The sequence below is a fragment of the Megalobrama amblycephala genome, linkage group LG16, assembly GCF_018812025.1.
Source record: "Megalobrama amblycephala isolate DHTTF-2021 linkage group LG16, ASM1881202v1, whole genome shotgun sequence".
In the NCBI taxonomy this organism is placed as follows: Eukaryota; Metazoa; Chordata; class Actinopteri; order Cypriniformes; family Xenocyprididae; genus Megalobrama; species Megalobrama amblycephala.
This window is the reverse complement of record NC_063059.1, coordinates 26,917,664-26,929,793: the sequence shown is the minus strand read 5'-3', so window position 1 is coordinate 26,929,793 and position 12,130 is coordinate 26,917,664. Positions and strand designations below refer to the sequence as shown.

Genomic DNA, 12,130 nt, shown 5'->3' with positions numbered 1-12,130 from the left:
GCATCATTTAAAAGGATTTAGAGAGCGATCATATTACTAACACGAGAGGTATGACGCCTCACCCCTTTATTAAGTTACTGTTCAGTACTGTTAGTGGTTTGACAGCTGGTATGCATCGCGCATGCGCAGAGCGAACAGAAGCGAGCGACCTCGAAGACGCTGCACATCTTCCTATGTGCGACAGCAGCAAATGATGTGAGTTTCGCCGCTACCTTCTCTTACATCTTGTGTTCGTGGACCTTGAATGGCGCTGGTCATCGTACAACGGTCGCCAACCCCTAGTACAGCCTCCAGTCCGTGCGTGTCGGTGAGTTTCTTATTTATTTCACCAGTTTTTCTCTAGTTATTAAATGATTTTATTCATGTCCGAGCTGTAGCGGCTGCTAGGTTGTTCACTAGATCTGCGCGTGCGCAGAACGATACTGAGCTGATCAATGTAAGACATGCAACTAGCCGGTAACGCTTTGTTTTGTACAAGCGTTCGTAGTTTCATACTTGATTTTTGAATGTTACTTTAATATCACTAAAACAACAGTCCATTAAGGTTGGCGAGCTATTAGTGAACAAAAGCGGTGTTTATTTATTTTTTTATAGTTTTGTGAGCTAGTTGAGCTAGATGCTAGCTGCTGATCTGCAGTACGTGTACGGTGACATCTGGACTTTATAAACTTTATTGTAGTACCCTGTCATTCTGTTGCATTTAATTAATATAGATCAATACTAAGAAATTCTGTTTTAGGAGGAAATGTCTTGAAATATGGCGAAAGCACACACACACACACACATACATCCAGGTGAAAAAAGTACATTTCAATAATGTAGCCTACTTAAAGTGCTCTATTTTCGTGCACTAATTTTCTACTTAATATACTAAAAATTATTCTTTAGTACTTCTTAAGATAACCTTAAGAACATCTAAGTGTACTCAACTGTGCTATTTTGAGACACCATGAATATGAACTAAAATGTGCTTTTAATATACTATCTCTGTATTTAAAAAAATTATTTAGATACTACGTATAGTACATTTGAATCCATAGTGTACTACAAGTGGTAACTAAATATATTTGTTAAATACAGAGATAGTATATTAAAAGCTCATTTTTTGTTCATATTCATGGTGTCTCAAAATAGCACAGTTGAGTACACTTAGATGTTCTTAAGGTTATCTTAAGAAGTACTAAAGAATAATTTTTAGTATATTAAGTAGAAAATTAGTGCGTGAAAATAAAGCACTTTAAGTACATTATAGAAGTGTACTTTTTTTTTCACCTGGGCACACACACACACACACACACACACACACACACAAACACAAACAAACATCTCAGTTGTACTAGTTAGAACTTGTGCTAATTTGTGGATGCTTTGGCCTGATCCAGTAGTGGAGTGACTAACGTTATTTGTCTCAACAACTGTTGCAATTTGATAAAGTAGCACAGCCCTATGGGTTCACACCACTTCCTAATTTCTCAGAAAGTTTTCTCAAAATTCACTATTTTACCATCGTAACAAGGCGTGTCTCACAATTCACTATTTTACCATCATAACAAGGCGTTTCTCATTTATCTGTAATGTTTGCCTGTGTTGCACAGACTGACCATGCATTGCCTCATGTTTTACTTGTGCCTGTTGACAACTCTCAGAGATGCAAAAACAGTTTTGTATTTTTAATGTGCTTTTATGCACATTAAAATATACAAGTTAAAGTGTCAAAGAAAGAGATGGTAAAAATGTGGCTGTAATTATTTGTGTATAAATATTTACATTATATACTGCAGAAATAGTAAGTGCAGTATTGTTGTTCTGAACATATATGCTCATATGTCTTTTAGCCACTATTTTGAGATCTGGATGACACAATCATGTACTTGAGTTGAATGCGTTTGTTGATGACAAGGGGGTGATGGTGCATGAAAAGTGGGTTAGTTCTGTAAAGCTCACATCACGATTTGTCGTGTCTTATGGTCCACAAGAAGTAATTTTCAGTGACAGTAAGACTCTCGCCATGAAATTCTAATATTTAAAATCTGCAACCCTTTATTTTCAACTGGAATGAGTATTTATATATGGGAAAATCTGAGTTTTTTTTTTATCTGTTTGAATATATATATATATATATATATATATATATATATATATATATATATATATATATATATATATATATATATAATATGTATATTTTACAGTGTACATCTTTTTCTTCATATAGTAGATATTTGAAACAATATAAAATGCAGCAGTAAACACTTAATATATTAGTAATAAATGAAATGATGTTGAAATAACTGTTGACATTGTTAGGATACATAATGCATACGTGACCCTGGACCACAAAAACAGTCATAAGGATCAAATTTTTTGAAATTGAGATTCATACATAATCTGAAAGCTGAATAAATAAGCTTTCCATTGATGTATGGTTTGTTAGGAATATATAATATTTGGCCGACATACAACTATTTGAAAATCTGGAATCTGAGGGTGCAAAAAGAAATCAAATTATTGAGAAAATCACCTTTAAAGTTGTCCAAATGAAGTCCTTAGCAATGCTATCCATTCTCAAAAATTTGGAAATTCACAAAATATCTTCATGGAACATGATCTTTACTTAATATGTTAATGGTTTTGGCATAAAAGAAAAATCGATAATTTTGATCCATACGATGTATTGTTGCCTATTGCTACAAATATACCCGTGCGGCTTATGACTGGTTTTGTGGGCCAGGGTCACATATTACATAGCATTGAGCATTGCATACATTGCATAATGCATTAAGAAGCATTTCATTTAACTCAAATTGTCAGTTTGTCAACTTAGCACCACAATAAATTATATTGTGCACAGTACATATTGAAAAATCTTACAAATATTAGTATGCTATTCTTCTGAACATACTGTAAGGTTTCTTTCAGTAAAATCAAGCTGCTTTGTTACAGTGGAGTCCATGCAACTCTCATTAAAAAAACAAGTATGATGCCGGAAAAAAAAACTAAGCATTATAAGGCTATTATCTTTGTTTTAGAAGCTCCAAAATTGAGATGACCTGCCTCAACTAATTCATCTTATGATAGGCTGACCTAAAATCTTAAGTGTAGTATTTAGGTTAGGCCACTAGGCCATGTAAAGGCCACAGACAGATAGGAAAATTAGGTTATGTGAGTGAGATGGGCTTATTTCCCCCCCATTACCAGCTGCCCGTCATGTGACCCCATTGAGGCATCCATGTGAGTCATCTTGTGAGATGCCTCAAGGTTTTCCAGACAAAGTAGTCCTCAGTGAACCTATCCCAGCGAGCCTTATTAGTATGCCTGGCTTGAGGGCGGTTGTGATGCATGTCTGCATGCAAACTTTACATGCTGAGAGCTATTGGATAAGCAAATTAGCCAGTTTCTCAAATGTATTGAACTAAATTAGAAGTGAGGAGTTACATTGTTGTACATTCTCATATTGCTAAAGCAGTATACTTTGTCACAGACACCTTGAGTTCATGGCCCTGCAGTGCAGTGTATCTCACACTGTTGTTTGCTGGTGCGGCATATTTTTGCCTCTATAGCATTGTATTCTGAATTGTGCCTGACTACCTCTTATTTACTGATTTACCTCTTATTTAAGAAGCACTGGGTTATGTCGTCCATATGTAGCATGGGTTGTCTGCCTGATCCCTGAGAGAAAGTACTCTGGGATTGGGATTACTGAAACAGGCAGCATGGATTAAACATACCCTGGGCCGTTGTGGGCAGAGGGAGCCTGAAGCTTTGCAGTAATCACACATATACTTGTGAATTTTGTGTGTGTGTCTGTATGTTTGGCTTAGCTAGGGCGTATGAGTGAGAAGGTTTAGTTTTGCGAGATAACAATCTCTGGAAGACGGGGATGTGCGAGCTGCTTGAAAGATAAGCAGGCTTGACGTGTCATTAGTAGTAGACAAAAGATTCTCTTTCATACTGAGACGGCAGATGGAGAAGGTGTTTTGAATATATATCCCCCTCTATTTTGCTGGGTAATTATGTTTGTTGAGTGCCTATCCTCATCTTTATGATGGCCCTGATTGTATTCACAATTACGTTAATGTACACTGCTGTTCAAAAGTTGTTTTTTCAAGAAATTAATACTTTTATTAAAGGGTTAGTTCACCCAAAAATTTAATTTCTGTCATTAATTACTCACCCTCATGTCGTTCCAAACCTGTAAGACCTTCGTTCATCTTTGGAACACATTTTTGATGAAATCCGAAAGTTTCTGAACCACACATAGGCAGCAATATCATTGAACCTTTCAAGGTCCAGAAAGATAGCAATGTCAACCTTAAAATAGTCCACGTGACTGCAGTGGTTCAACCTTAATGTTATGAAGCGACGAGAATACTTTTTGTGTACAAAAACAAAACAAAAATAATGACTTTATTCAACAGTCTAATCACGTAGTAAACATAATGCAGTGCTTCCAGGTTCTACGTGAGAACAGCGGCTCATTATTGGCTCATCATAGCTCACGTGAACAGAGTCGGCCAATAATGAGTCAACGTTCTGACCCAAAGACAATGGAATAACACAAGACGCGTCACTCGTATTGTTTTGAATGGGAGAAAGTGCAACGCGCAATATGGCGGAATAAGTCCCGCCTTCGAAATAAGAGCCAATCGCCAATTGGTAAAATCATCGCATCACTGCAGCGATCGTTAGAAGCTCCGGTTTCTATAGAAACAGTCAGACGCACGCCTCCGAATTTAGGACTGCGCATGTGCATTAGCTTGATCCAACCTGAAAAATACAGTTTTTTTGTCATGATTCGAGCATTTAGAAACTAAATTTATCAGAAAGTTGTTGTTAGATTTCATTGGTGATTTCAAATATGAAATTTAATCGAAAGCTTGGCAAACAGCTTTGGAGAATTTGATGTTTTCCCATTCAAAGAGATAGGAGCTGCACTTGGATGCCCGAGAGGCGTTTCAAAGATGGCCGCCGAGTGAAATGACTTGTCTTAAAGGGACTTTAGTAGAACCCAGAAGCGCTGCACTGCGTCTACAATGTACACAGTGTAGAGACTGATGGGGAAGAGAAGAAATTGTTGAATAAAGTCGTTATTTTTGTTTTGTTTTTGTGCACATAAAGTATTCTAGTCGCTTCATAACATTAAGGTTGAACCACTGTAGACACATGGACTATTTTAACAATGTCTTTAAAGGTGCCCTAGATTCAAAAATTGAATTTACTTCGGCATAGTTAAATAACAAGAGTTCAGTACATGGAAATGACATACAGTGAGTCTCAAACACCATTGTTTCCTCCTTCTTATATAAATCTCATTTGTTTAAAAGGCCTCCGAAGAACAGGCAAATCTCAACATAACACCGACTGTTACGTAACAGTCGGGGTGTACGCCCCCAATATTTGCATATGCCAGCTCATGTTCCCAACATTATGAAAGGCATTACACAAGGGCAGCCAGTATAAATGTCTGGATCTGTGCAGAGCTGAATCAACCGACTAGGTAAGCAAGCGAGGACAATAGCAAAAAATGGCAGATAGAGCAATAATAACTGACATGATCCATGATTACATGATATTTTTAGTGATATTTGTAAATTGTCTTTCTAAATGTTTCGTTAGCATGTTGCTAATGTACTGTTAAATGTGGTTAAAGTTACCATAATTTCTTACAGTATTCACGGAGACGAGCCGTCGCTATTTTCATTTTTAAACACTTGCAGTCTGTATAATGCATAAACACAACTTCATTCTTTATAAATCTCTCCAACAATGTAGCATTAGCCGTTAGCCACGGAACACTTTGTAAAGATCCATTTTGAGTGTTATATTAGCTGTGTGAACTTTTTTTATGTTGTTTAAGGCAAGCGCAAGCTCTTGGGGCGTGGAGCACCAGATTTAAAGGGCCACACACCCTGAATCGGCTCATTTCTAATTATGCCCCAAAATAGGCAGTTAAAAAAATGAATACAAAAAATCTATGGGGTATTTTGAGCTGAAACTTCAGACACATTCAGGGGACACCTTAGACTTATATTACATCTTTTAAAAAAAAGTTCTAGGGCACCTTTAATGCCTTTCTGGACCTTGAAAAGTGCAATGACATTGTGCAATGACAAAAATATCTTAATATGTATTCCAAAGATGAACGAAGGTCTTACGGGTTTGGAACAACATGAGGGGAAGTAATAAATGACAGAAATTTAATTTTTGTGCGAACTAACCTTTTAAGCAAGGACACATTAAATTAATAAAAAATGACAGTTAAGCCATATATAATGTTACAAAAGATTTCTATTTCAAATAAATGCTGTTGTTTTGAATTTTCTATTAATCAAAGAATCCTGAAGAAAAGTTTCCACAAAAATATTAAGTAGCACAACTGTTTTCTTGATGATAATAGTAAAAAATGTTACTTGAGCACCACATCAGAATTTATTCATCACATGAATAAATTACATTATAAATATATTAAACTTTTGGTAGTCCTATCAATGCGTCAAATGATGTTAAAATTGTGATTGATACTGGTTAGGATTATGAAACATACTGCATGCTACAAAAATGATATGAGTAATGTGTGCTGTTTTAAAAAATAACATTTAATTTACATCAAATAGTCAGTTTATTGTCAAGACCAATGATAAATTCATATTATGCACAGCACAGTATACATACTGCATAGTGTAAATAGTACAAATATGGTAGTACATAGTTCTGAATGTAGTTTAAAGGCCCTTTAGCATCAAGAATGGTGACTACAAAGTTTTTAAAATATATTGAAGAAAATTGTAATAATATTTCACAGTATTCCTGTTTGTTCAAATAAATGCAGCCTTTTTCAAGAACATAAAAACAAATCCTAATGAGCACTTACTTTTGAACTGTAGTGTTTGTATTACTTGTTTCTTAATTTGTAGATGGGTATATGATCTGAAAAGGAATATGAATTGAATATTAATGACTACTATTATTATTGCATTTTGTTAACTGATTTTCTAGTAGTCATAGTAGGAACTTGGTGTCTTTTCATGCAGCAGCTCACAGTTTGTTTTTGCTAAATTTGAAAATAAATATGAATAATGATTGTAGGAAAAAGCATTCAAAATCTGTCTAAAAGTGGAGACGCAATACATTTCTAAAACTGGGGAATACAATTTTTGTATAGTTTCCTGACACTTGCTGGTTAATGCTAAAGTTTGATAGGGGAAAGTTATCACTTTATCAGCCTAACGTTGCAGATACAGGTACAGGTAGGAGTACGGTTACGATAAGTTGAGTGGGTTGGATTTCATGCTGAACCACTGTAATCTACTTGAATGTACTCCAGGTCTGACCATTGTCTTTCTCTTGTTCTCTTCCTACAGGAGGCAGGCAGTGCTGAAGATGACCGGCGCTCTCAGCCCAGAAGGTACGTCCACAGGCCTGCATCTAACCTCTTCTGTTCATCCACCAGCATACTGAAATACACATTTATGTCTCAGATATTCATAGCCACTCTTGACTGGACCATCATCTTTGTTTTTGAGGAAAACATTCACTTTAGTTTTGAGCCATCCTATGATATGCAGTATATCCACCAGGGGGAGTATTCTGATCGGATCATGACTAATATTCAAATCCTGCCAGAGTTTGAGTTTTTATTAATGTTTGTTTCATTTTCAGAATGGGTAACTGCATTTTTGATCTGCTTGTTTTGGCCTGATAATAGATCTAGTAAAGATATCGAAATAAAGCCAATCTGAAATCACAGATTATGTAACAATCAATGTCTGTGTCTAAGAAAGAGACTAAAAATTTGAAATTAGTTCATTATATTTTGAGTGAAACCAGGAAGATGGTGACCTGTATTCTGTCTACGTTGTGTTCGTGACTATGCAATCCAGTACACTATGGTATTTGCCCAGTAATATTTGCATGAATATCAGTTTACTGTATCTGAGGTCAGCAATATTTGTGTATTTTAGAGTACACACGTATGTAAGTGACATCAGACTTGTTTGTTTTGTATCTGTCTCTTGTTTTGGATTAACTGATTCTGAACGTCTCCGTTTTGGTTTGTGCTAAATCGGACTTCACACGAGAACCTATACATAGGCTCGCACTCAATTTGTTTTTTGCAGGATCATTCAAATTCATTCTTGTTTAGACTTTGTGTTTTGTTTTTGACTCGGGTATTACATAACGTGAAGCTGTTTTTGCACTGATACCAGACTTTTATTCAATTATGAATAATCATATCTTCTCCATCAGGTTTCATATAAAAAAATATACATACATACAGTAGATAGATAGATAGATAGATTAAAGGTTTTGCATATTAATTAAATTTATTATATATTAAATGTATATCTGCAGGTTCTGTCTGGACCTGCCTATAGGACGTTAACTAACTTTAAAGTACAAACTTATGGAGGACTGCAGCACATGATTGACAGCGTAGGGCTTTCATTAGAGGCTCCGGTCAGGGTTCAGACTCCGGTCTAATTTGAATCATAAGAATCCTGGTGGATGATATCTATTCAAGCTTAGTTATGCAATGCTGTTTGGCTTCCCACCACCAGTCAGAATCGTCTGGGAGGGTCTTACATGACATCAGACTTTTGTTTGTGTAGTATCCAAGACAAAAACTAAATCCCTGAGGTCAAGCGTAACAGGCACCCCAAAACCTGGCACTTTCGATGCGGTGCCACACATGTCCTCAATTACACGGCATGTTAGGTAATCCTATGATGACTATGATGTCATTTCCTTGCGATATTCTCATATCTCTGTGCGCTGTGTGTGTTTTCATTTGCCTTTTCCCACTGGCACCCCCATGCAACAACCTGACCCTGGATTACATAACTTTTGGCCTGAATTAAAAGTATATCTTGCTGTTCATGATCACTTATGATTTCAAGGGGTGCGGAGGAGATCTGCAGTACACTCTGGAACAAAATAAAAAGTAAATGCTTTTTAATTTAGTAGTGTTGCTGCCATGTACACTACTTTTCAAAAGTTTGTTGTTAAGATATTTAATTTTTTTGGGAAAAAACGCTCTCTAAGGTCACATTAATCGAAAATACAGTAAAATATAGTAATATTATGACATATTTTTCCAATTTAAAACAACTGTTATGTATCCTAATAGATATGTGATGCAACGCTGAATGTTCATCAGCCATTACTTCAGTCTTCAGTGTCACATGATCCTTCAGAAATCATTTTTTTATGCTTATTTGGTGCTCAGTAAACATTTCTTATTACTATCAATGTTGAAAATTGTTGTGCTGCTACATGTCTTACTGTAACATTTTTTTTTTACAATTTAATGCATCCTTGTTGAATAAAAGTATTAATTTCTTTTTTTTCTTTTTTTTTTTTAACTTTTGAATGATAGTGTACCTCACAAAGGCTTTTGTCATAAATTCACATCTCAAAAATGGGTATCACTTTTGAAACTCAAATAAAATGTGGTCTGTATCTTGAAGGCATTTTAAAATGGACTTGGTGCTTGTAAAACGTGGTCAGAGAAGGATGTGGTTAATGAATAAAAACATGGTTAAAACAAATCAAATATATTAAAATATATAAAAAGTACAACAAAAGTTGTAGCTGCTAAAGAGATTTCAGAATCTGTATGTTTGAATTGTGGTATGTATTAGCAGAACTGTCATCATCAGTGTTTGCATTTATTGTTCTTTTTATTGGACATTGAGTCATAGCAGGCCTGCAGTGCAGTTATTGTGTTTTTTTATAGGACTATTCGGTCTTAGCTAGCCTGCGATACATTTTCTTTGTGCACTGGCCTCATTCCAGCAACTCAAATTAGTCTTGGGGCTGGAGAAGGGGGTGGTTAAGAGAGAAAGCAGGAGATACAGGCACCAGGAAACAGAACAGAAAAATAGATCCATCATATAATGACTATTTCAGAGATATTAAGGTGTCACAGCAGTGTGGCCAAACAGGTTTTTCTGGTCCACGGACTGTTTATGAGCGCATGTGTGTGAATTTCGTTTGGCTGACCATTTCTCACCGGGCTGGGCAGAGCAAGTTTATTCATGCCTGAGTTTCTCTCATTTCACCTAGTTTCTTACAAGGTCAGATGTAATCATGTGTCAACCGGTAGAGCTTCTGTATATAACATGGTAAATCTGTGGTGTAATTCATTGCAAACGGGTGCTTTCATAGTAGACAGACAGCTTTGTTTATAATGGGAGTAATTTATTTATTTAGTTATTTAACAGATTTTTGTTCAGATAGTACAGTTGGAGAGAGAACAGTAAGTGAAGTGAAAGGGATATGGGATTGAGATAGGACCAAGAGGATTTGAATTTGGGTTGCCTGAAGTGCAATCGGACATCATCTCCGACATAATGGGAGTAATTTAGTTTTGAGACAAACAACTCGCGTCTGATCTGTACTGTCTGATCTGTATCAAACTCATCAAAGCTTTGCATATTTAGAATTCACAAGTGTGCATTGGCTTATATTTATTTACGCTGGATTTGTGCGTTCATTTGTCCATCTTATATAAAAATACAAACACACACACACACACACATATATATATATATATATATATATATATATATATATATATATATATATATATATATATATATATATATATATATATATATATATATATATTTAACATATAACATATATAACATATAACATTTATATTATAACATTTCATATATCATTAGGATGTGTATATCATATAAATTACTTTTTATTTTTATTTTTGTTATAAAATATTTAGATATTTATATTTTATTAAATATAATATTTATTTTATTGAACAACAAATACAGGGGATACGTGAAATAGATTTTAAAACAAAATAGAAAAATAAATATATAAACAAGCGAGCAAAAAATTATTTGACAGAAACATCTAAGACAGTAAATAAATATATATATATATATATATATATATATATATATATATATATATATATATATATATATATATATATATATATATATATACAGTACAGTCCAAAAGTTTGGAACCACTAAGATTTTTAATGTTTTTAAAAGAAGTTTTGTCTGCTCACCAAGGATACATTTATTTAATTAAAAATACAGTAAAAAACAGTAATATTGTGAAATATTATTACAATTTAAAATAACTGTGTACTATTTAAATATATTTGACAAAGTAATTTATTCCTGTGATGCAAAACTTTCAGCATCGTTACTCCAGTCTTCAGTGTCACATGATCCTTCAGAAATCATTCTAATATGCTGATTTGCTGCTCAATAAACATTTATGATTATTTTCAATGTTGAAAACAGTTTTTCAGGATTCCTTGATGAATAGAAAGCTCAAAAGAACAGCATTTATCTGAAATACAAAGCTTCTGTAGCATTATACACTACCGTTCAAAAGTTTGGGGTCAGTAAGAATTTTTATTTTTATTTTTTTGAAAAGAAATTAAAGAAATGAATACTTTTATTCAGCAAGGATGCATTAAATCAATCAAAGTGGCAGTAAATACATTTATAATGTTACAAAAGATTAGATTTCAGATAAACACTGTTCTTTTGAACTTTCTATTCATCAAATAATCCTGAAAAAAAATATTGTACACAAATATTTTGTACAATTGTACACATTAAATGTTTCTTGAGCAGCAGATCAGCATATTAGAATGATTTCTGAAGGATCATGTGACACTGAAGACTGGAGTAATGATGCTGAAAATTCAGCTTTGCATCACAGGAATAAATTACTTTGTGAAATATATTCAAATAGAAAACAGTTATTTTAAATTGTAATAATATTTCACAATATTACTGTTTTTTACTGTATTTTTAATTAAATAAATGTAGCCTTGGTGAGCAGACGAAACTTCTTTTAAAAACATTAAAAATCTTAGTGGTTCCAAACTTTTGGACTGTACTGTGTATATATATATATATATATATATATATAATACACTCAGTGGGTACGGAAAGTATTCAGACCCCCTTAAATTTTTCACTCTTTGTTATATTGCAGCCGTTTGCTAAAATCATTTAAGTTCGTTTTTTTTCCCTCATTAATGTACACACAGCACCCCATATTGACAGAAAAACACAGAATTGTTGATATTTTTGCAGATTTATTAAAAAATGAAAATATGAAATATCACATGGTCCTA

The 12,130-nt window shown here is 34.1% G+C and overlaps 1 protein-coding gene across 1 annotated transcript in view; it reads left to right on the top strand.

The window, feature by feature from the left end:
• Window positions 1-40: 40 nt before the first annotated feature.
• ssh2a (slingshot protein phosphatase 2a) overlaps window positions 41-12,130 on the top strand; it is a 34,754-nt gene continuing 22,664 nt past the window's right edge. Inside the window, exons 1-2 of the mRNA XM_048161703.1 lie at window positions 41-307; window positions 7,362-7,405. Coding sequence (XP_048017660.1) covers window positions 245-307; window positions 7,362-7,405 — 107 coding nt within the window. The 5' untranslated portion in view covers window positions 41-244. The remainder of the gene's footprint in view (window positions 308-7,361; window positions 7,406-12,130) is intronic.